Here is a 27,217-nt window from a genome sequence, read left to right as displayed (position 1 = left end):
TTATTTTTTGTATTTAACTTTTAACCATCACAGTCCTAATCGCATAATCTTTACGTTATATGACTACAATAATATAAGAGATGACTTTGTACCTGCATATGTTATCAATAGCGCTTTGATATATTAATTCTTGAAGTAAAATGTAATTGTTCTACTGCTGGGCCTTCCAATCACCTATAGAAGATGTGGAGCTTATTTCATCTCGCTGCCACAACGTGGGTTGATGGATATACAAATGGAAGAATTCCATTCGACACGTGCAGGTGTCCTCATGATGTTTTTCTTCAATGTACGAGTGTCAAAGTACGACGTGAATTATAAGCCTAAATCCGCAATTGATTTGACTTTGTTCTAAAGACTAGGCCATCGCGGCTTTTATATATCGTATTATATAATTATTAATATTTTATATTTCTTTACAGAATTTCCGCGAGCAGAGAATCGACGGCTCGGGGCTGCCACTTCTTACAGAAGAGCACCTCACAGGCATGCTGCAAATGAAGTTGGGCCCAGCGTTGAAATTGCGTGCAGTGGTTGGACGGAGATTAGAGTCCTGTGCCCAGTGTCAAGCGATCACAGCCACCGTTGCCGCGACCACGGCGGCGACGACACCGCCCAACGCACCCAAAATAAATGGCACAACATTAAAATCGGAGCCCAGAAGCAACACTACTAGCCCCAGTTAGAAATACAAATTGTTTTATAATTAGATTGAGTTAACGGGCAATTTAAGTTACAAGTTTAACGTGGCGAAGGTTGTATTTGTATAATTTAGTTTTTTTATTTTTATTTTACGTGGACTTGAATAGATTGTGTTGTCTTAACTGTTGATTTGTACGAACTTTGTTATGAAACGCGGTTAGTTCGCTGTTACATAGAATGGAACGCTAGTATTTCTGAATGTTCCTTTTTTAATTTCCATCTTTTCGAAAATTAACTTCTCGTTCTATCTAATAACGAATTACTGCTGAATCAAACCTATAGATGTATATATAATAGTTCAGCCACATCTTAAGATGCAAAACTTTCTCGAAATTTAGTAAATAATGGGTATTTCGAGTGATTTAGTATTTGCTAAAAATCAACATCGGTGTCCATAAAATTCTTTACAACGAATTATTGCCAATACAAATGGGTCAAATTTTCTAGAATGTTCCATGCCAGTTCACCTACTATTTCGGGAAGTGATTCCCCTTCGTCATTTGTTATAACCGTTACTAAATTTAGTCATTCAGTTCACTATAGTCTTCCTGTTAATAGATTTTGCATTTAGTTACGAATTAAGACGCTTTAGTATATCTTAGCGGCTAAGGGTTGTAAATAAGTTGTTGCCGTCCAAATGTGTTGTTTCGTTTTAATGTATGTCGAAAAAGTTTTTGTATGTGTGAAACAAAACTTCATAGTAAAGATTTAATTTTTTTATTTTTATTTCTTTAGTTGGTATTTAATTATTTTTATCACATACAAAGACTTTATCAAACAAATCGTTTCGGTGCTAAAAGACCCTGATAGGAATATTTGAAAATATTTTAGTATTTACTTGTAAATAACGGCCTTACTGTAAAAATATCTAAATTCGAGGCTACTTATGTCTTAACTATAATACAGGGTCACAAAGTTACAAACTCTCTGTATATAATTATATACGTTTATTTTATAGTTATCATGTATTAACATTCGTCTGTATGTATAGCATTTATTTACACCACACCTGAAGAAAGCTCATTATAGTACAGTGATGTATTTCGTCTAGAAATTACATAAATATGTTATTACATTTAGTTGTTATATTACTTATGTAAAACTGAAGTTATTATTTGATATACCACATAAATACAATTTAATTAAATTCCTATCGTATGCAACGTAAGTTTTGTACATATCGACGTTCGATATTTAAATTACAATATATTTTAATCTGTATAAGATTTAGATTATTGCAAGAATATTATAAATAAATACAATCTGTGGTAATCGCCTTAATTGCCAAAATAGTATATTTCTAACAATATACATATTTCAAATTTAATACAATTTTAATAATATTTACGTGAAACTGACAATACTTTTAAGAATTGTAATTAAAATGAATATCTCGAAATGGGATTAGATGAGAATATAATATAACAAAATTTATGAAACCATTTGAATTCAAATAGCACATCGAATTTATCAAAAAACTCCATATTAATACTTTGATAGCATATTTATAAGTAAAATATAAGTAATAAAAGGTGCTATTTCGATGTTAAATGCGATTAATTAAATTCGTGCCTTATTCCAAGTCTTCCTCGTATTATTATCAAATTATATTATAATTTTTTTTTAATATTCTTTCTGAAAGTATTACGGTTGTATGCTTTAAATTGGACGATAATAATACAATAATAATAGTTAATAAGGATATAACGGATTCGTTAATATTATAGAATTTGATAATGCAGCTTTGTTAACATTTGTACTTTTATGTGGACTAGTGACTTACATCTGTGTAAATTTCGTGTACCTTATATTGTTTTGAATGTTTGATGAATGTGTGAATAATGTCGATCGACTTAACACCGATATTTTATTAAAATTTATTATAAAAGTAGCTTGCTTGTAAATCGATAATAGTGATGAATACGCCGTACGTCAAAGTTCTTTTTTTAAATAATTAACGTTTGCTTTTATCTGTACTCACTTGTTGTACGGCGTATTTTCTCTGTTGTCTATATAACCTACTATAATTTTCAATCGAAGCCGTGTATGCTGCTCAAGTAATTATAAAATAAATACTTTTTTTCTTCACTGTGTTCAATAATGCATAAAATTTATTTTTTATCTGTGACAATAATAATTCTATGACAGCTGTGGTGTTCGGTTTTGTGTATGACAAGGTTTTAGTCACTTGTTAATTTCCTTGAGAATATTAAGTACTTAGTTTATTTTAAGCTTGTTTAGTTATAATTTCGGATAAAGTTCAATCCGATTTTAAGTATTTATGTGAAGAGAATAAAACAATGATTTATTCAAAACTCTTTTCTTATTTTCTTAACCTTACAATATAAAAAAAGATGTTAAAACAAATCTCTAAGCTATTTACGTATTACAGTACATAATAAATATAAATAAACAAATTGATATAAATTTAAAATTATATGATGTTTTTTTTAAATATGTACCTACGTTTATATTAACAAAAAGACAAAGGCAATGTCAAAAGAACTGCATCTGGCCGATAAGGAAACCTACTTAAGTTATTGCGGTTACAAGTTTTATTAATTATATTAGAATAATTTAAATGAAAGAAAATCGTTAATATACATCACAATAATTGAAATACTTTGTTGGAAACAATAAAAAATAATAACTTAACTACTACAGTACATAACTGTTGGAGAAAGTCCATTCCTGTTAAATAACCACGTTCTTATTTTAAAAATAGCTATTAAATCGCATTTATTAGCATTAAAAGATACAAAGAGAGATAACTTTTTTATATAAGCTTAGGAATAAATAGAAAAGTATTTTAAATATTATTATTATATTTTGCATGCTATTTCTTTATTAAAAACAAATTAGATAAATGTTACTACCATTTTAATAGACTAATTTTTCTCATGTATTACGTAAACGCAGCCGAGATGGCCCAGTGGTGGTGGCCCAGTGCTCGGCGGTGAAGGAAAACATCGTGAGGAAACCTACATGTGTCTAATTTCAACGAAATTCTGCCACATGTATATTCCACCAACCCGCATGGGAGCAGCGTGGTGGAATATGCTCCAAACCTTCTCCTCAAAGGGAGAGGAGGCGTTAATCCAGCAGTGGGAAATTTACGGGCTGCTAATGTAATTACGTAAATATTCCACCGATTTCTTGTTAAAAGATTTTTAAAATGATAAGTTTAATTTGATCTATATATGAATGTACAAATAAACCTATGAATCTCTTTCTTTCCGCATTCAGGAGGGGTCCTAGGAAGAGTCGTCTACAATATAAACTTTTTTTAGATTAGAAATAAAGTAAAAATAACAAATCACGAGATTCTTTTTTAAAAACTCATAATTTGCCAACTTAGAATTGACTTGGTCGTTTTGTGACGTTGGTTAAAAACTTTGTGAAAAAAAATATCGAGTTAAAAATATAGTTAATTATACACCGTTAATCAAATTTAAGACTAGAAATTATTTGATAAGTCTATTAGTAGCTAAGTGACTTATCACATAGTTTAATATATTATATAAATATATTATATAATACGTTCTATTCTTGGTCAGCTTTCTCTGCAACTAATTCGAACTTCCTTTCTTCATGATGATGACGCTTCACGCGATACTCCAATATTTCGATGGTCGTGTATCCTGAGAATCCTAAGATGAGAAGACCCACCAGAACATATAACCTGCAAGAGAACACATACATATATTATCTACATTTTTTAATTAGAATTACGTTAGATACGTTTTATTTTTCTATTTTTTTAATCTTCTCCTCAAAAAGAAATTTACAGGCTGCTAATGTAATGTAATTTAAAATGTTATTTTTCTATCCATTTTCTAAAAGACACGTAGTACCTAATATAATCACGTCCACGCAAAGACTCTTAGGACATTAAAATTAAATCTATAGGGCGTGTTTGAACAACGCAACGGTGCTTTATCTTTGTCATTCGAAAGAAAAACATGTTGTTTAAGCAAAACCTTCAGAGTTTGTAAATCCCTTTTGGTAGTTAGAACCCCTGTAGATATTAAAAACCGACAGTGTTTGTAATTTGTGTCTATTAGGCTATAGTCCAATAGACTATAGTAGTATTAAGTATTAGTGCTCGTATCCACCTCACATCAGATATTATACCGCTGAGAAGAAAAGTCTTTACTTTCGCCATTCTAGCATTAATAACAGAGAGAATCGTTTGAGACATAAATTAAATTTTATTCACATGCTGAACAATACATAGCATACGGTTAATGTATAGATTCAATAAGGCTTTTGATTTCCGGTACTCAGTTTTTACTGCTACTCTTAAATGTCGCCTCATTTCTCCTTAACGAATACATGTACGTGAGTAGAAAATACTTACACGTCAGGCGGTAGATTTGCTCGTTAATATATAGAAGGAGTCACCTACAACACGCTACTAAACATAAAATCTATATTGTAATCTCGTAGTTATATTTTATTTTATCTAAATTCAGTCAAAATTATTTAATTATACTTACTGATCAAAGAACAACATTTTAATCACAACAACATCACAAGTACTAGAACGAGCAATCCGAGTGATACCTATTTGGATGTATCTGAACTAGACAGTAAACGATACGTACCTGGTCCTCACGCATAGATATGGTGCTGATGCATACGAGAGCACACTACCAGTCGCTTCCCATAAACGAAAGTTAGAATAAGCTGCTTCCTCGTTACCCGGGAACAGGATCCCTGAGAGAGCTGCAAAGAACAAATTAATTTTATGGGACGTTTGATTAATTGAATACTACTAATAATAGTCAAAAAATTAAAACATGAAATAAATATGAAATGTTTTTACTACAATCATACCGTTTACTTGGACAAGCCACACAGCATCTGCAGTTCCCCAGATCGCGGCCAGTATGAAGAAAACCAGCCATTGCTCAGGATCTGGTCTCCACAACAACAGCGACGTCAACAAACAGAGATTCAAGAGCTGTAAAATCAAAATACCTTTAAATAATAAATAATGTAAAGTTACAAACGCTATACATCTATCTATCTATCTATCTATGGCTTTCTAATCAATTTTGAATCATCATGTAACTTTTTCCTTTTTTTCCGAATTTGCAATAGCTGCCAGAATCGCTCGATTGCGTCAAGGCGTAGATATGTATCTACCGGATGTTGGGAGGTTAAGGGCTCAAAATACGCGAGCCCTAAGGTCGCCTCCTGTGAGGTCGGACCACGGCTTAAAATGTCATCGATATCTGTAGAGAGGATACAGTGTGCTAAATATTACACCATCACGCAGATGGGAAAAGATGTTGCAGTGTTAAATATCATGAAATAGTCGTAATGGTTCGTAACAAAGATTTTACCGGGAAGAACCCGCAAAGAAACAGTAGTTACTCTTTTTTCTCAAATGAAATATAATTATCTGTTTATATACGTATTTAAATTGAGAAACATTGCTCAGTTATTATAAATCGCTTTGAAGAATTGACATTTATTTGTTATTTTCATCTGAGAATGAATCAAAATCGTGCATTGCGAAACAAATTTAGAAACAAAAATATTTTTTGTTCTAGTCATCAGATCAATGCGTGTATTTTCGATTTTATAGATGTACCCTAAAATAACTTTGGATAAGTGTTCATCTTGGAGCGTTAACAATTAGTTACATTGCTTTAGGGGACCACAGGGGAACAAAAGGAGTGTTGATTTGCAAATTTATTATAGTTACCAATATTTTTTTTTATTAGTTAAAATTCAAGTCAACTTACGAGAGCAATCACCATGACTGGAAAACGACCGGTTATTTTGACAATAGCACCCGCTACTGCTGCCGCCAGAGCGTTGAAAACTCCAAAGCAAATCATCACGAAACCGATATTGCTAATCCCGTATGCACACCCCACGAAAGCCTGAAAATGCAAACAAGGTGTGATAAAAAATTCTACAAAAGATTCTTTCGTGCCCTATTGGCTGACATATTTTGAAAATATATGGTAATAAATAATTTAAAAAAAAATGTTACTTAACACCATTAAAACCAAGAAAGAACCTAATAATACATAAATATCTAATAATATATAATATACTAGGCAACCTGCGTTCATATAAAAAGATAATTTGCATACATATTATTAACCCAAGCAAATGTAATTGTCACAACAATAAGTTGGTGAAAGGTTGTTCGAGCGGACACTGGAATGACCTTCAACCAATAATACTAAACACCAACCTCAAACAGGAAGCTGGTTACGTAAATGAGTTTGCGATTGTTTTAATGCTTTTGACAAGGACAATTCGTGCAATTCTGTGCCTTAGTGCTGTAAAGGTTAAAATATTTGAGTAAAATGCCACATTTTGTCGCTTGCAAAAGAAATTAGTAAATTTACTTTTGATTTAACGGCTAAAGCTCTTTTTTAATGAAATATGTAGATGGACAGGGCGAAAGGTCATGGTGAAGGGTCACCATCACGTGTCTGTATGCCATGTGTATGGCATTGATGCCGTAAGAAATATTCACCATTTCTTACATCATCAATACTTTTGAAATAAAGATGTTATGACCCCTTTGCCTGTAGTTAGACTGGCTCACAAATCAAACCGAACACACAACAATACCACATAACTGTGAATCGGTAAAATATATGATGACTGGGTGGTACGTACACAGGCGAGCTTGTAGAGAACTTTACCACCAAGTAAAGTGTTTCACAATACTACGCAAAAAGGCATAATATGTTATAAAAAAAAACCAACATCTGTTCATTGTTTCTATTCTGAATTTAATAAAAGCAAATTTTATGAATTGTTGCCCCTTTAGAACTAGGTGACATAATTAAATTTTAACTCAAATCCCACTACTCAAATCACTTCTAAAAATCCCTGTTAAATTGAACTGATAAAGTAACATTTGCATGAAATACAAAAAAATATATGTTTTATTTATTTATTTAATATCAGCTTTACCATATGCTAATAAAATATAATCTTCTTACAAATAAATGCTTTATAAATTTGTAATTTACGATATGTTAGCGATTTCCGACGCATGAGAGAATATAGTTCAAAATATAGCATAATTAGACATATTTAACATAATGTGATTCCTATTTGTTAATTGTTTATTAATATATGTTGAACATCGTCGAAAACTACACATTTTTCAAAATAAAGATAATATCTAACAATCAACGTCTTCAATGTTTGAGCTTTACCTAAAATTGCAGTTTAAATCTGGAAATATTTTACCTGCGTAAAGTCCGCCGCCATGAATGCCTGTTCAGCGCCGATGTAACCGATAACGGGCAGTAACAACAATTGGTACTTGTGCCTGAGTTGGCGAAGCGTAACCGCCAGCAATTGGAACCCTGACTTGCCTTGGGCCATCGGCTGACGTCCGGTATTATATCTTAAACATAAATTAAGTCATCATACTAAAATTTAACGCAAATATTTTAATATTTTTTTAAGTTTAAAGGTTGTTAGAGAATTTTAAGGTGTAGTATATTACGTGGTATGAAATAATGCGACAAAATGGGCGAATCAGCAATCGTACAGAAGGGTCGTTTCATTGAAAGGAAAAGAATAAACCCTTGTGTGGTCACCAAACCAGAAGATAAATAAATCCAAAAATAGTACATCCTATAAAAGGTATATGTTGTTGCCTATATATTCTTGAGTGTTGATTTTTTATAGCTTATATTTCTGCTCAGATTATCAGAGCACAGATTATTTCGCCAAAGTCACGGTCAAGGTTACAGGCTCAATTTACGTAAATTTGAAGATTTTTTGGTAACCTATTTAATGTTCACGACCGAATGAATGAATTCAAATAAAATTAATGACAATTATTGGCATTTTCGATTGATATTTATTCCATATGGTTTTCTCTACTATTATAGAATTACATTTTGTAAGTTTACTTTCTTATACCTGCTTAATGAATCCACACCAAAGACGACGAGAACGCTCGCTGCAGCCATACAAGCCAGGTAAACACCTGCGATCAACTGAATCTTAACCGGAGATGGCGTCTCTAAATTTGTGTTTTCCTGCCAAAAAAATCAACGTAGCTACAAGACTCGTTTCAATATTATGATCAATTTTCAATTCGTTCCAAGAATCGTAAAAATTCAATTGTTTAAATAATACGAGTAAATTAAAGACACGCTGTACTTCCGGCTTTACCTGCGTTATTAGTAAAGCAGCTCTTAGTAGTATTACCGCAATTAAGTCTTCTCAGAAGATCAAGAAATAATAAAAACAGACTAACAGTTTTTGGGTCGTAATATAAAAAGAAACAAAGGAATCAAGCCAATTATTGGTAGTATAGGTGAGCATTAGTATTTACAAGTCCGTTTTTATTAAAAATATAATTATAATTGATTTAATAATTAGGCCAAAAGTAAAGAACTGACATGTGCATCGCTACCACTGCAAAAGTTAACTCCGCAAGTGGAACCATAGTCGGGCGTAGGTACAGTGTAATTCATGAGCGCCGCTACTTTGGGTGCCTCGATGTATGTTTCATTCATCAAAAGCATCACGTCTCCGAGTGTTGAAGATAAAACTGAAAAGGTATAATATACCTATATTATAATTTTGGTTCGGAAATGGACCAAAAATTTTTAAAGAATTATTCCTTCATTTTCTATAAATAGCCGGAATTAAAGACATAATTATAATAAGTTTACCTTTAATTTAGCTTGGGGGTGATTAATTAAATACTGTTATATGTTCTTTCGAATGTAAAATCAACAATGACAGACATAATTCTGTATTTTCCAAAAACCGACTAAATAATGTATATAAGTAAAGTGTAAACTGCGTCTTATGAACGATATTTTCATATCATATTACATACCCTATTTTGTTCCATATTTAAACAATTAAAAACTAAGTTACTTCGCCGTCTACTCACTTGCTGAAGACACCAGATTACCCCATATCTGTGCCATTTGGTAGAACATGAAGAATAGTCCAAAGAATCGAACCACAAGCACCTCTGCTGGTACACCTGATAACTTCGCGTATGGTTCTGCCACCTGTGTAATAATACTCTTAAGTACCAAACATATAAATTCAATCGTAAACGAAGTAAAGGGTAGAGTGTACAATTAAAAGAATTCATCAAGCTGTTCAGTAAGATTCTAGCTGATTATTGCAATTTGAAACTGTTTCAAACAGCAGCTGACCATACAGATCCCTAACAGAGTTAAGCATTATCTTTGTAATATACAATTTATACTTTCCAAACGGTCCATTACAATAATTAGAATGTCAACGAATTAAGCTTGACCATATCATTTTTTTAATGACATATGTAGGCGGACGAGCACAAACATTGCTATAGTTATTGTTAATGGGTAATCTAAGCATCGTTTTTTTTATGTAACATGTAGGTGGACTGACATACGGGCCACCTGATGTTAAGTGGTCACCACCGCCCATAGACATTGGCACTGTAAGAAATATTAGACATTTCTTACATCGCCAATACGCCACCAACCTTGGGAACTGAGATGCCTTGTGCCTGGCTCTGGCTCATTCACTCTTCAAACTGGAATACAACACTACTTAGTACTACAGTTTGGCGGTAAAATATCTGGTTAGTGGGTGGTGCATACCCAGAGTATACCCAAAGCCACTACTACCAAGTAAATTATATGTTCGTGACTTGAGTCATATTGCCATTCATTAATAACCCGATCAATAGAGCGCGCACTTGTACACACTTGCGCGATATGATATCTCCTGCGCTTTGCGCAACTCTCCTCTGAGAATATCCACCTTAGCCGGAATCGGTCAGTAGAACATCATATGATCGTATTAACACGTTCAATGCGGAGCGAGCTCTAATACGCCTCGAATGTGTCTCCCTTGCGGTGCGGCTAAGAAAAACATAGATTTCTCTGTCGTGCGGAGGCCGTAACATCTATTTGATATATGAAAAGTGATAAATATATTTATATGATGCCTATTGAAAACAGAATGCTATGGTGTACCTACTTTAATACGGGGTCTCTTTGACCATGTACCGCACTGAAGAAATAAAATTCGATCACATCACATCATCACATCACTTCAAGTTTTAGTTTCTTAAACGTTACGGGGTCTAATAAGTCCCGTGCCGGTGTAATGATCGTTTTCATACGAGGTCTTAAAGGCCCCGTACCGCAGGAATGGAAAAAATAAAATATGAAGCCACTGCCAATGTGTTAATCAATGTTACACTTTCAAAAATCACTCGTAAAGTTATTAAATCTATTTTCAATTCAGGACTCAATGTCTAATACCAGGATATGGCATATTTATAAAATAAACGCGTACTAAACTATTTATCCATCTATAACAATTTAATACGGTTCATCAATATGCAAACTGCCTTGTGGGTGATTCTGTACATGTAATTTTTACGCTAATGGAATTTAGTAATCACAAAAGTGACCTTCACACATATTGGGCGAATTCCCAGTGATGTAATACACATCATGAATGATTTGATTTTAATTCAAGGATATTTATCCTTCCTTAAGAATATTTGAATTAAGAACACATATCCAAACATATTTAAAAATTCGATTCGAATTCGATTGTGATACACAGATCACTCTCTATTCCAATTCTAATAGACCGATGGGGCGACATACCTACCCGACCGGGGAGAGTTCAGGCTCAAGACGGTTTTATGTACCGAGGCACGGGATTGTTAACACTGTAAAACTACATCTTTCACACTTCAGTCATATAATTTCTTATCTTCTCATCGGACAATTAGCAGGTATCGGACAATCAGAAGAATTAAATAGTTCCGACTCCTGACCGATAGCTACTAGAAAAATGAGGCAGTCAAAAAATTTAGTAAGGGATCGTTTCTATATTATATTTAAATGTATTCTTTATAGCGACACGTAGTAGAAGGCACTTGATAGCACAGACAATAGTTGGGGTTTTTTTAATATCTAGGACTTATTAATATTTACTCTGTTATGGCATACTTACAACAGACAAGTATGTGCATTTAGCGCACCAGAGAGGGCCACCACCGAAACCGACCATCATTCCCGCTGGTACCAGCGTGTGCAAATACGGATAGAATTGAGCAGCTATGAACGGCATGTATGCTATAAAAGAAACTGCGATTGCCCATTTACAGCCAAGCCACCTAAAATAAAAAAATAAAAAATAAATTGGAACATATAAATCAATACACAGTATTTCACATTCGGTCCTAATTCAAAACTGCGAGGCTATATTTTGCACAATGCGATTGATGTCTGACCTCTATTGTCGTGTGTAGAGGCCTACAAGGACAACATTGACATAGATATCTATGTACCTCAATCATATCTGTCATCACAAACACGAAAGTTGAAATTACAAACTCTTACGGTCACGTTTAATAATAATTATTATTTATAAGTAAACATCTAAAAAAGGTTTAAACTCGTAATCCTCCTTAAAGTTTACGTGTTGTGAATACAAGTTTCATTTTAAGTATATATGCTGATCGAACAAATTAAGTTATTCAATAAAAACAAAAAAAAGAACATACTCGTAATTCTGAAAACGTTCTCAATTCAACTGTGATCATTTTTTAGATCATTTTCTAATTTCTAGAGTAAATTAATATTTATAATATTAAGTAAATAAATACCACGATTGTCAATTTTGACTGTGATATTTGATAAGAAATCATTATTGTTATAAGCCAGTAATGTTAAGGAATTACGAATATAAAGGCGATCTATAACATAACATAACATAATCAGCCTGTAAATTTCCCACTGCTGGGCTAAGGCCTCCTCTCCCGTTGAGGAGAAGGTATGGAGCATATTCCACCACGCTGCTCCAATGCGGGTTGGTGGAATACACATGTGGCAGAATTTCGTTGAAATTACACACATGCAGGTTTCCTCACGATGTTTTCCTTCACCGCCGAGCACGAGATGAATTATAAACACAAATTAAGCACATGAAAATTCAGTGGTGCCTGTCTGGGTTTGAACCCGAAATCATCGGTTAAGATGCACGCGTTCTAACCACTGGGCCATCTCGGCTCTTAAAGGCGATCTAATTTTGTGGAAATTGTAGTTTTCCAACCAGTCCAGTTTTCTAGAAATTATTCTTCGATCAACGATACCACTGTGGTATCGTTGATCGAAGACATTATTGCATAACGTTACATGTAAATATTACGCTGGATCCGGAAAATAACATTGAGGTCTTTTCTATGAGTTTTAAAAAACATTTAAAAAAAAATAACCGAACAATAACTTAACACAATAAGGATCGGCGACAAGGCAATTCGATTTTGTTTTTATTGGGTATAACTTATTTTACTACCGCGTTTTTTAAACACATATGTGTTTTATTTATCAAGGCAAAATATGCATTAAGACATTTTAAAACCCAACAATCAATGAATACATAATTTATATGCATATGATTTGCTATAATAGATGGTTTCCAGTCATAATCAATTGTTCACCCACTTGACTTCAGTTTGGTCGCTATAATCAGCCTTAACATTGATCCAATACATATATACATGTATAAAGGAGGTAGAGAGCTGAGATAGCCCAATCGTTCGAACACTAGAATTTTGGCCTGCGGATCAAAGCGGAAGACTGCGGGATCAAACTCGGCCAAGCACCAGATCTCATCGTTTATTATTCATCTCGTGGTTTGAGGTGAAAGAAAACATCGTAAAAACCTGCAAGTGTGTGATAAAATTCGTCTAGAATAAGAGCTTGACTCAGCAGCGTGACAATTGCGGCAGTTATAATTATTTTTACTTTCCTTCCTTATAAATAATATTTTATTTAAATCATGTTTAAAAACGAATACAGTCTAGTACTATAGATTGTATTGTCACAACACTAAAAGCGTGTAAGGTTTTTGTTTAATTAGTTGGGTTCCCCTTTCACTTGCAAGGTTTGTTCTATATATTATGTATGTAAGTAAACTTAATACCCACCGACCGCTAAGAAAATGCGTTCCTGATAGAACGATGTACGTTTAAAGTAACGAAGAATTTACGATAACAATATTACTGTAGTAAATTTCTCTCGCTGTCTAAATATTTAATCAGCTGTTTTTTTTTTTGTAGTGTATTACTAATATTACTACACAACCAGATGTCAGATGACACAGAAGTATTATCTCACCGGCTGGACTTTAACAAATACATTTAAGTAAAAGCCTATTTGAATTATAATATTATTTTATTTTATTTAAATCATACAAACAATTACTAAATAACTCTTTATTTCTTTAACAATAAACTTTGTTATTTTTTTATTTCATTTCGCAGCAGTCAATACCGACCTTGTTTTAAAATGTCTGTATAAGAATTGAGTCGATACAATTATCATCATCATTACATAGCATAAAACAAAGTCGCTTACCACTGTCCCTATGTATGCTTAGATCTATAAAATTACGCAACGGATTTTGATGCTGTTTTTATTAATAGATATATTAATTCAAGCGGATGGTTGATATGCACAATATAGTAGAGAAACACTAATAATTTTAGAGTTTTCTGAAGTGATGTCGTAAATAATTTTTTGCGCTTATATTGCAAACGCTGGCTGAACCCTACGAGATAGGTAAAAACAAAGTACTACAGTATTGTACACCTTAAAAAATCTTCAAAAAAGTGTGCGATTCTATATGTCTATCTGATAGGGATAGCCCACAACAACCATTTTTTATCCTTTACTTTTTACGAGAAATAACGGCTTATTTTCGAAGCGATTTTAAGCAATACAGCTTTAATCCTTATCCAATTAAGTACCTTAAATACATTGTGAATTTAATATAGATCAATATGGTCCTTTACAGCATGTAATTTAAAAGAATATTGTCGGAGATATTATAGATTTAAAACGCAAAGACATAGCGGTTTGTATTGTCTAATGACTGAAAAACTGTGAACGTTGTAAGAAATTCTATAGTATGTATATTTAGTATCAGCATCGCACCCGTGCAAAGCCGGGGCGGGTCGCTTGTCATATTTAATATAAGTAAATGAAAAGTTCAACATCACAAAATGTTGTAAAAATTTACATTTAACAAAATAACGTAAATTCCTTTATTAGTACGAGTATAATATTTAGGAAGTAATTTGAAACAACACTTTTGTAACCAAATGAATTGTTCACTGTCAAATGTTTTATATTTTATTGTATCTTTTATATTAATGTAAATAACAGTTTATCACCTTCATTTGCAACCAGGGGCTTGGACGAGTTTAACGCGATTTCACATATTAAAATTTTAATAGTTACGTTAACTGAAATTAAGGGACTATAAAACAAATATTCGAAACGTACTTAGGTCGTATCGTAAATACGCCATTTTGTGGCTTAAGACAATAATTTGGACTTGATTGAGATCCTTAGTTATTCGCATATCTGCTTATCTGCCGCATAAAAGACCATCCATCGCCAGCATTACGACATTCACAAGCAGTTGATATATTTAAATAATCTGCAAATACTTACTTTATAACCAAAGCTGGTAGAAATATATTCGATAATATTAGAGAAAAGTATATAGCCGCTAGCGTGAAGGTTCCAGCCGCGGCGTCGGTGTTCACGGAGCTTTGTAGGTTAGCAGCGCCATGGAACGCCGTGAAATGCACCATGAAAGCGAAACCCAATACGAAGATGTTCCGATTTATCCTCCATTTTTCGTTCTTACCAAACACCACCGTAGTTGGCATTGTAAACTGAAATTAGGAATGGAAAAATATTTGAATTTGAACATAACGACATAAAAATAAATGGCTGTCTGTATAAGTCGCACTGTTTGGCTAAATCCTCCACTAATCACGAAACGGTTATACCGACATGCTGCTCCAATGTGCACAAGAAGTAAGGATTAGCTTAGAACGCCAAGTTTCCGACTCCGTAAAGTCAATAAATCATTCTTGGGGCAAGGTATCCGCTTCTATAATAAAATTCCGCAGACATTTTTAACTTTGCCGTTTCATAGATTCAAGTCAATTGTAAAAATACATTGGTAAAGAAGGCATATTATTCGATACAAGATTATAATTGATGATAAAAAATCGTGGAGTTAATGCTTGTTGACTTCCAGGCAGGAGACATGACATACTTATATAATTATATTTAACTAACATGACTGTATTTTTAGATGTTGAAAAAGAGTAACTACTGAGTTTCTTACCGGTTCTTCTCGGTAGAATCTACATTCCGAACCGGTGGTAGTTTACTTTAAATAGTTTGTTAAATGACGATTCAAAAGTGCTTGTAAAAGCCTACTTGAATAAAGTATATTTTGATTTTGATTTTAACCTCTTTATAAATTACCTAATTTTTGTGTACTATTAATTAATGTAGAAGTTTTTTATGAATAATCTTCTAGAATTTACGCTCTTTTTTCAATAGTATAATCAATGATCTATTTTTTAATTTAAAATGTAAAATCTGTTTAAAGTCATACCTGAAAACATTCAATAAGTCGATTTTATAAATATCATACATAAGTAAATACCTATAGAACAATTTATTCACTGAGAGACATATATACAATATAAAAAAACGAATGTATTAATTTAATTGCTTATAATAACTAGACCTTCATAAACGCAATTGTCATAGTTTTTTTTTATATAGTAGAGTCATATACCAGCTTTTTTAAAAGTATTTATAACTACACGCTTTGCGATACATATTATCATAATGAATATTTATTTGAATGATAAAATGGTAATTGTTTTACGACATGATAATATAAATTATTTCAATCATAAAAATGTATATGTTTTGTTTACTTGTCATATATTTTAATTTCAATATCCTTTTTTATTGTTATTTAAAGTTAAAGTTTAAATTATTTTGATGAAAAACTAGTTGTGCCCCGCGGCTTATACCGCTAGGTACATAGGTAAAACCGTTGAATTACGGCCTCAATTAAATATCAATACAATTTATTAGTATTTAAGATCGAAAATTATATATGGATGTGTATATCGAAAACTATATATAGATGTTATAATTCATCTCATGCTCAGAGGTTATGGAAAAAAATTGTAAGAAAACCTGCATGATGTATTGGACGAAAATCTGTCACAAGTGTATCCACCAAACCGCAATGGAGCTGCGGGGTAAAATAAACTAACTGTACCCTCAAATGGATACGAGACCTTAGCGCAACAGTGAGAAATTCGCAGGCAGTTATTTTATTTTACCTTATAAATATAATTTTTCAATATTAATTGAAATAAATCATATAACAAATCAGTAACAAAATACCAGAAGAGTTCGACATATTAGTTAATATTTCAATAAATATCATTAGTCTCGTGAAATTTTTTATATTCTACATATATATTATTCTTCCTTAATAATCGGATTACACGTAAAATAATCTTATAAAATCGGTACGGAAGTTCGTAAGATTGGCGATTCTAATTTTATAATTTGACTTTGAATAACGTATTTAATTAGATACGAATAACATTTAATTTAAATAAAGTTAACATTACAAAAATATATTAATAGTATATATAACACAATTTAATAAGCTACTTGGAACGCTTAATAAAACCGATTTTGTTCATTTGTCATTCCGTCTATTTTCTAAGTGATGATGAAGTGTTACCGAAAGATTTCATCTACGGCAGCCATTCTCAAAGTTATCAAGCAAAAGCCAACATCGTACAATAAATTATAATGTACTAATTTGTACACAACAAGTTGGCCGTGTCAACTTCCTAAATCCGGACTGTTACTGAGAATTTCAAGACAGAAAACGCCAATGAAAAAAATATAATAGACGTTCAATATTACAATTTTTATTTTGTTTATTGAATAAACTTTAAATTAATTAGTAATTTAAAAAATATTCTTTACACGAAACAAATATTTATAGTTAGAATTAACAAAAGGAGCTCAACGGTGTGAGCAAAAAAACATATGAATATCATTATACTGCCAGATATAATTTTAAAATAAAATTATTTATTTATATCATATAAATTTTAATACATTCTTTTTTTAAATATATTGAAATATTTTGTAAATAAAAAACAAATAATACTAGAAATCCTCTAACAGGATATTATTTTAACATGTTAATATTAGCTTTTATAAAATATTAAATATCGGATGAATTCCAATACTTAATTCTACCGCGAAACAACAACACTTTGAATGGTTTTTATTTCGGTTGAAGGGTGAGTGAGCTAGTGTAATTACAGGCATAAGGGATATAGCGGATCACTAACCCGCATTGGAGCAGCATGTTGAAACAAGTTCCATATCATCAAAAGAAGAGAAGGTCTCCGTACATTTACAACCTGCTACTTTTTTAAGGACAATCGCTTACTAGCAGATGGCACTATTGCCATCGGCTATATAACAATTTAAAAAACTGGGTTTATTAAATGTATTTTTAAGATCCTTGTAAATGAATATATAGAGCAGGTATCAGTTGGTAACTTGCACACACGTTTAAATAACGAATATCGTTTATACGGGAAATCCCGTTTCCGGTGACATTAATTCTTAACTTTACCGAGAATATTTATAAGAAACCTACACATAACAATCATAAAGTTAATAAGTATTCATTTTATCTAGAGATTTTTATACGAACAGTTTTAAAATAGTAGTTTACAGATAATCTGAATGATAAAATTTACCTGAAATATTTTTAATATTTTATAGTCATTTTAAGTAAATTATAAATTTTATTAGTTCTTTAGTAATTAAATCCTTAAAAGCCCTGATTTTATTCATGAATTGTGATGAATGCCTATATTTATAATCTTTCAATATTATGTATATTTTATATATTCTATTATAAATTTTAATAAGATATAGCCCTTCCTTTTAATGAGCTCTTAGAACATAACTTAATATAACTATAAGAAATGACAGTTTTTTTATCACGGTACCAATAGAAATTTATCAAAACTATTATAAATAAGTTAAGAAAACAAAATTGCCCTCCAACATCAAAAAGTCAAGGGGGCGTCAAACAAAAACAATCGTATTAATACTTCGTTTGAATGCTTTGTCCAAGGAACATTCATTTTAACAACATTATAGTATTTTTAAAAACTTAAGTATAATTAAAATCGAAATTGCGATTCATTAGAGTAATACTGCTAGTAGTCTAATAATAACTTTTAATTTATTTACATCAAGGACAATGTAAATGATATTTATGTTCATAATATACATTATAAGACATACATAAGCGTAAGCATATAAACTTAGTTATTTTTTATTGTTATTTAAATACTGACTGATAAAATATATCCGAATTTAGTATTAAAATGAATCTTTCTTTGTAGTCTTATTGCAGTTCAATGAACTTTTGATAAAAATATGACCTCAACTGATTACTATATTACATGAAGTTAGTGATTCCATAAACTTTGCATAACAATTTTTTATTTATATTAAACTAAATCACAATATACTGAAAATGAGCTAATTAGTGAACTAAATACATAAAATACTAATTATAAATATAAATTAAAATAACCTACGTCTGAAGCAGCCATGATACTTTTAAATTTAAATAACATGCAGTAATTTTATTAATATGTTACTCAACTCAGATTAGGGCACAATGGGACTGAAATTTTCACCTGTGGAAAAAGTCCCTAAATAAAATTAGAAAAAAAAAAAATTACAATAATATATTAGAACTATATATTTGAATTTAAACTTAATCAAAAATAATGATTCAACAAAATTAATCAAGTTCTTTTAATAAGGTAGCACTTACATTCGACCTTGAAATTTTGGATTTGTCGTACCTAAAGAAGTTTAATTTTTTAAGGATCAGAGGTTTCACAATTACGTATGCGTTATAACTTCAGCGCTGTAGACTCATAATAATTATTATTCATTTTTTATAGAGCCCTACTCTATAAAAAATGAATTCGTCAATAAAAAATTAAATGTATACCTAATGTACCCTATGTTCATAAATAGTGAGATAAAATAAAAACAAATATTATACTACAATCCCGAGCGATCTGTCCGCTTCTAATGTTCAGTGGCGTAACTAGGCTTTTCGGGCCCCAATGTAAAAAAAAAACCGGACGTGGACTGTCGAGCGTTGGACGAAAAGTTGATCACCCGGCAATGGACACCTGAAAGTTGGGTTGGTTTGGGCAATTGTTTTTTATTTTCAACTTTATTAAGTCAATTTTAAATAGACACGTAAAATATATCTTCCATAACATGGGTCCTCCTCGAAATCAAATCATCTGTGCCCGCGGCCCCCTTGGATCAGGGGCCCCATGCGACCGCATTGGCTATATTGGGATAGCTACGCCACTGGTCCAAATTGTAAAGCGCAGTCTGATAAAGATTACTATTTTGTGACAAGTTAATTTCACTTGTAATGGCATTTTATGTTTTTTTTAAATGGCGTGGACTATTTTGTATATTGTAAAACGATGAACATTTATTAATTACTTTGATCTTTAAGCATTGTAACACCTTTAAAGCATCATAAATGATTGATTACAAAACATCAGTATCAATTGTTTGCTGATATTAATCCTTGTTTATCCATCTGATATTAATTCTTATTTATCCATGTTTCGTTGGTCATTACAGTAAAAACCCTATTAAAATCTATTGTGTTGTTTAGACAATTACTTTACTTCTGTAAATGGAACAAACGGATGAACAAAAATTGACTGATTTATACAATTTAAATACAATCGGCTTTTAATCGCGATAATTAAAACCTTTTTAATTAAAAATAATTTCGAAAAACCTTTGTAGTAAAAAGTACGACTACAAAATTTATGTTGTATATTTTAATTGGATACTTACAAACTAAGTGATCATTTTCAATAACTACCTAAAAATACGTCACGTGTACGTATCCAGTGTACATGTTTTAAAATATATGCTAAATATTTTTGGCACAATGTATTATTACCTTAGCATAATAAAGTCTCGTGTTAAAAAAAAAACCAGTGACCTACAAACTTAAAATACATATCTAGACAATACAATATCACGACATTTGATTGTCACAAACGTGACAAGTTCAGCAGAAACCTTAGGCCGTTCCTTATACAGTTAAAGCAATTACAGATATATAATTTTATAATTGTCATATTGTACTAGATATCCTTATGTGTTAATATATATTACATCCGGAATAAATTTGCTTCTAAGCTCGTTAAATATAAATATATCAAGAACGTCTTATAGGCCTTTACACACAATTAAAAATATAAGCTAGTTCGTTCCTTCTTATATGGAGGAATTTATGAGATTAAACTAGTAAATATATTGCTATATTGCTCGACGTTCAACCGATTAAGTTGAAGCTTTTTAGAGTTGTTGTCGGCGTTTAATTGGAGGCTTATGATTGTTCTTCTAACCGAATCTACCACAAAATATCCGAATGATGTGAAATTTAAAACAGTATTTTTTTAATAAAAACAATTTAATTGATTCTTCATTTATATTACTTATATTACTATGTTCGGTCATTTATATTGTAATCGATACATTTTTAAACATACTCAATTATTTCAAATATTTATAGACTTATACTTTATAAAAAAACAATAAAATCGACATTATTTGATTATGTAGCTTATCAAATATAAACATTGTATAAGAACTAAAAAAAAGCTATATGAATTCCGAAACAAACTAATCAATAGGCTTTGTGCAATTTTCATTATCTTTTTTTTTTATATTGCTATCCTACCTATAAATTATACTTTTAACATGAATAGTGATTACTCATTAATAAAACGAGAGTTGTAGTGGGATACCCGGTTGGAACGAAGTTGCTTTTACTATATATTACGTATTGAAGAGCAGAGACATAAAAAAAATTAACAACATTTGAGAATAATTTAATGATAGTGACAAAACTGTTATTAAAAATCTCGTGTTAAAGAGAAAGAACAATAGACGGATAAAGTCGACTTGTGAAATTACGTGACGATTTCTGCCAGTTCGATCTAATAAATGTAAGCTACGTAACTACATTTCAAATGATTTATTCATATAACAAAATAAAAATAAAAATTCAAGAACAATAAACCTACCAATCGCCAATTTCTCACTAGAGTATTCAGCAGAAGCGTAACAAAAACAAAAGTTTGTTGAATTTTACAAATTAGGTTTATATATCTAATATTATATAGCGCCAAATACCATAACCTTGACTTTATGTTAATTAAGTGTAAACAAAACACAAAGATTGATTAGAAGAAATTGAAGAATATCGTGATAAAAAACGTTCATGAAACTTAAAGTAAAGTAACTTAACAACAGTCAATTTCCCACTGCTGGACTAAGGCCTCCTCTGCCTTTGAGGTTTGGAACTTATTCCACCACGATGCTCCAGTGCGGCTTGGTACACATGGCAAAATTTCGTTGAAATTATACACATGCAGGCTTTCTCGCAATGTTTTCCTTCACCGCCGAGAACGAGTTGAATTATATACACAAATTAAGCACATGAAAATTCATTGGTGCTGGGTATAATTCCTGGGTTTGAACCCGCAATCATCACTGGGCCATCTCGGCTCACTGAATGGTTAATAATCGTACGTAAAATAAAAAAAAACGACAATATGCGACCTTGAACTTTAAATCGACCACTGTTTTTTAAAAGAGACATTTCCTTTTAATATCAGAAGGTCAAATGTGTCACATGTTGGTAAGTTATAACTATCGAAGACATTTGCAGCATAAATATTAATAATTCCGTTCAACAATTCGCCTTCAAAGCTGGGATTAAACTAACTTAATCATTCCTCAAAACTCATCTGGAACACAACAATATATCATTGATGTTTGGCCGTAGTATTAAAGATAGAAATGGATGTTTACAGAGATGAGTTTGTACAACCCCGATCACTAACAATAAGTAAATTTTCAGTGACACGGTACATTTATTATTTTAGACCACTTTGTGACTGAATCTCACCAAAATAATTATTGAAAATTTAAAGAATATGATAGTCTTAGTTTATTCTTATATCTAGATAGAGTATCGCACTACAATAGAACTAAAACAAACGAACCAACTTATTATTTTATCTTTTTTTTGTGCCAAGAGGGCACAGATTATTTCGCCAATGTCGAGCCAACTTAACTATGTTTGTGTGCGTGACAGCTACTCTTGACATTCGCCAAACGTCATTGTACTTTACTAGTGCGTTTACTTAGAAAGTATGAATTCACGATTTTTTCAATGCTTTCTCAGCTTTGACAGTCTATCGAGACATAATATAAATAATCAAAGAAGTTAATATTATAAATATGCATGTTTAAAACAAAACTAATCTTTATATTTATATTATTGTATATGTATATTACTATTCTTTTTTATAATTTATAACATTTAAGCTCGTTAAAAACTACTAAACAATCTAAATAAGAATATTTATTAATGAACAGCCGAAAAAAATATTTCTTTCGATTTCGCCCATATTAGTTGTAAGGCTTAGAAAATCGTCAGTCATACTAAACTTACATTAATCATAATACTAATACATTTTAAGAATATTGTACAAGACATTAAGGAAAATATCGTTTTAGTCGTTAGCATAATTATGGAAAAATATGTGTAATTTACATAACAATATTTATATATCAAATGGTTTACTTAGATGTAAAAAAATGACGCAAATATTAATTTATTTATTTTATATCTGTTGTATACTTAAACTTTCTGCAAAGTTTGTTTGTTTGAACGCATCAGTCTCGAACACAATCTCGATATGATGTTTTTCCTTCAAATAGGCCATCAATTGTGAAAGTTTAGATAAGATAATTAATTATTTTGGTGCTAAAATATAGTGTGATGTTACGACATACGGGGCCAGAACAGATAGTTCCTTTATATTTTTAAAATAATTAAAAAAGGATGAGGTCCCCTATTGAAGTTTTTTTTTAAAAGCTGGTTTTGATGATTCATTGCAGCTCTAAGATTCTATTGATATAAAAATTGTTTAATTAACGCATAAAATATTTAAAAAAATATATTTTTAAAATTACTTAATATCAAGGTATGCTATTAATAAACAAAACGCGCGTAGGTGATCGATTCGTTTATTTTCCTTAATACACTTATCGATTGTCAATGCTTCGTTGATACTGACGCGGAAACGTTGAAGCTAATTTAAATTTTCCAATATAAACCTTAATTAATAAAATGATAAGGCATATTATTCTATACAAGATCATAAAGACGATAAAAAGCGCAGAGTATTCGTTAATTTATATATTATTTTATTCCATCTAATAAAATTAATTGAAAAATAACTATGAAGTCTTGTTGGTCCCCGCGGACCTTATATAATATTCATCATTTTTCCAATATTCGCAACAAACATAATCATACTTCTACCAATTTACATAAAACCATAATGAATTTTATACCTAAACCAGAATCATTAATCATGAATCACTTACATTGGTGAAAACCGTATTAAAATCCGTTCGGTATTTAATATGGTATGATAGTTTTTGAGTTTATAACGTATAGACAAAGAGACAGACAGACGCAATGAGAGAATTTTTATAATACATAGTCATTATTAACAAAAATCTTTATAGATATATTTCAAATTGTACTAATTTACCGCCATTTTTATTAACGTTGTTTAAAGTGTGACACTTTCATCGTTGATCTGACAATTGAAAGAAGACACAGCATTATTTTACTAATCACCTATAAACAAGACTTCCTTTTAAGTAAAAGCTGTCAATATTGATGTTGTCGCTACAATTTTCGAAGCGGGCAACATTAAAAAAAAAAGAAAACATTGGCGGGAAATTTAAGCTCTCTTCTGGATACGCTGGAACTGGGAACATTTTTATAACATTATCTTACATTACTGTATTGTTTTACATTAATTGCTTAACTTAACCAATAAAGAAAAACGTTATTAATTAATTTCGAGAGTGGTACATACAACTTATATAAATACACCGTACAAATAACTAGCAGCAGTTTATTAACAAATAACTTTCTTTAACATTGATAACTAACGCAACTTGACGTTAAATAATAAGTATCTGTAAGATTTATGTACTTATACTTAATTAATATTAAAAAAGTCATTAGAATTTTTGAATAATATAATGAATATTAAAAGAAAACTTACCTCTATATCCTGTCGATCCTTAATATATATTCTTGCACTACTTAAACTTTTTTATTTTTAATTCAAACTTTTTTGACGAGGTAATTATTATAAATGCCAAAAAAATATAATTGTTTTTTTTTTTTAATTTATTTTTTAACTTAAACGATACCGTGCTATGAGATAATAGGACCCTAACTAAATCACGACAAGCCAAGCTCAAGACTCGTAAACTATTGTGTGTTTTCACTACACACCTTTCAAAATGCCTTCATCCAAGAAACAAGACAACAACTTCGTGCAAAATAATAAAGACGGATTTCTTCAAATTTTTGTTGTTTTTAGTTCTCCATTTAAAAATACTTCTTTTGATAAATTAAATTTTGAAATATTGTTAAAATTTTGGCTATTTGACTGGTTTTTAAAATCCATTTTATATTATTTAGTAGAGGTTAACGAACCCAATAAAGTTGTTTTTTTTTTATTCTAAAATGTACATATTTGCTGAAAAATATAAAATAAAAAAATCCATATTTAAATAGCGCGCGAAAACGCTACTTTAACAATATGGCGTTGCAATGGGGTCAGTGACGTCACTTGCCTGTATTGTAATCTGTGGCACATATAATCCAGTGTAGGCAAACGTGGTTAACAATCAAGTGACGTCATCATAAACCCGACCAATCAGGAGTTTTCATCAATTTTCTGTCACGTGGCGTTTAAAAAAATGCATTTTTATCTATGGATTTTTGATTAATTAAATTAATTATAATTATAATAATAAAATTAATTATTATTTTCAACTTTCGTTAGTAAATAACCATTTTTAAACTTATATACTGATTACAATAATTAACACTTTATTTTTCGCATTGTCAAATAGCCTATTTTGAAAATAGATAAGTTATATAGATTCTAAAAAATATTAAATCAATTAAACGAAAAAAAAAGATAAAATTTTAAGAAGGGCCGTTATTTCCTCTCTCCAGAGAAAGTAATTTTTCATACATTAAAACTCTTTGATTTTAATAGCATATTTTACAATTAAAAAAAAAATCATGTGTGTAATAATGTAAGTAAAGTCCATTTAATCTATTTCGATCACAGAACCCATTCATTCTCAAGGACGACTAGATAAGTGCGCAGGACATATAGTACGCGTAACGATAAGTGTATTCTTGTAATCGAGTGAGACGAACGGCGAATTCGAAACGACCACAACGAATACGGGTGCAGAACAAACGGCATTACTTACTTTCCTAGACGGGGAACCATGCCAGTCTCCCGATTCCAACTTGTAACAGAGATTTTCTCTATAGAAAAACCTAATAATTCTTCTGTTGATGCGGCCTAATAGGCTAGTCAGTAGTCACTTAACCAACTAAGCATACAGAACACAATTAAATTAAAACAATAAGTTTCTAAATTAAATATACGCTTAATTATTTCGATTCGCCGTGTCGTAAAACAACGAGCACACTCACTTAGTGTAATATAACTACACTAGAACGCGGCCCGATTGTGCGCACGAGCAATTGTTTGGTCCTTGTTGAAATACACTTCATATAAATGAATTACAAATATTACGCGACGAATATTAAAATCACTTTACTTACTTACCATTTTATTTAAAAGAAAACGGACGATGATCAACGTCAATTAAAATGACAAATATCTTCATTTATTTTATATTTTTACACAATGTTTTAATACATAATGTTATGTTGTTTTATACATGGTGACACAAATATCAATCAATACAATTTATATTTAAATAATTATGTAATGTTGTAACCTCAACTTACTTTGTATTACACATACAAAATTATAACGAAACTAAAATAAAAAAACATCACAGTAGACTAAATTACATCCTTATAATTATATTATATATTGTTACATAAAATTAATATTTTTCTCAGTGTTATTCTGTTGAACATTAGTTATGCAAAGAAGGTAGAATCGTTTAATGTATGTGCTAATAGAATTTATAATAATGCTATTAGGTTAATAATAGCGAAATAAACCTACTTTATATAAAATGTATTATTGGCTCAAATAATAAATGATACGTAATATTTAATAATAATAAAAAATTAAGCAGTTATATTTATTTATAAAGATCGTATTCCTATTTCCTTTAAATCTAAATTTGATAGTTTTTGTAATCATATCATAAATCTGTATTTTTTTTGTACAAAATGGCTGATTCGATTTACATAGAATAACGTGTTCTATCCTCATACAACAAAACAACGTGCTTTATTTCACGTGCGTTAATCGTTAGAAAATCTGCCTTTCTTCAATAAACTTATGTTACGTATTTTTTTAATAGTAAATGTAAGGTATATAATAACCCTTTTGAATAGGAGAGAGATAGCCAGTGTTAGGGATATAAAC

General features: G+C 30.9%; 2 protein-coding genes across 5 annotated transcripts in view; one reads left to right on the top strand and one right to left on the bottom strand.

The window, feature by feature from the left end:
• Nucleotides 1-3,017, top strand: part of LOC113403479 (ataxin-2) — a 231,225-nt gene extending 228,208 nt beyond the window's left edge. For all 4 annotated transcript variants that reach the window (XM_026644043.2, XM_026644045.2, XM_026644046.2 and 1 more), the window contains one exon: nucleotides 423-3,017. In XM_026644043.2, coding sequence (XP_026499828.2) covers nucleotides 423-686 — 264 coding nt within the window. In that variant the 3' untranslated portion in view covers nucleotides 687-3,017. The remainder of the gene's footprint in view (nucleotides 1-422) is intronic.
• A 1,004-nt stretch (nucleotides 3,018-4,021) lies between these two features.
• Nucleotides 4,022-25,035, bottom strand: LOC113403477 (UNC93-like protein). Its single transcript, XM_026644038.2, has 11 exons — nucleotides 24,839-25,035; nucleotides 15,198-15,424; nucleotides 11,689-11,851; nucleotides 9,608-9,731; nucleotides 9,105-9,256; nucleotides 8,620-8,738; nucleotides 7,936-8,095; nucleotides 6,459-6,599; nucleotides 5,542-5,668; nucleotides 5,310-5,430; nucleotides 4,022-4,384 (listed from the first exon to the last, which is right to left on the bottom strand). The coding sequence occupies exons 2-11, from the start codon at nucleotides 15,416-15,418 to the stop codon at nucleotides 4,246-4,248; spliced, it is 1,467 nt and encodes a 488-aa protein (XP_026499823.1). The 5' UTR covers nucleotides 15,419-15,424; nucleotides 24,839-25,035; the 3' UTR covers nucleotides 4,022-4,245.
• Nucleotides 25,036-27,217: the final 2,182 nt, after the last annotated feature.

This window comes from Vanessa tameamea, chromosome 13 (genome assembly GCF_037043105.1).
Source record: "Vanessa tameamea isolate UH-Manoa-2023 chromosome 13, ilVanTame1 primary haplotype, whole genome shotgun sequence".
Classification (NCBI taxonomy): domain Eukaryota; kingdom Metazoa; phylum Arthropoda; class Insecta; order Lepidoptera; family Nymphalidae; genus Vanessa; species Vanessa tameamea.
Note: the sequence above shows the minus strand (reverse complement) of the source record. Positions and strands in the feature narration are given on the sequence as shown.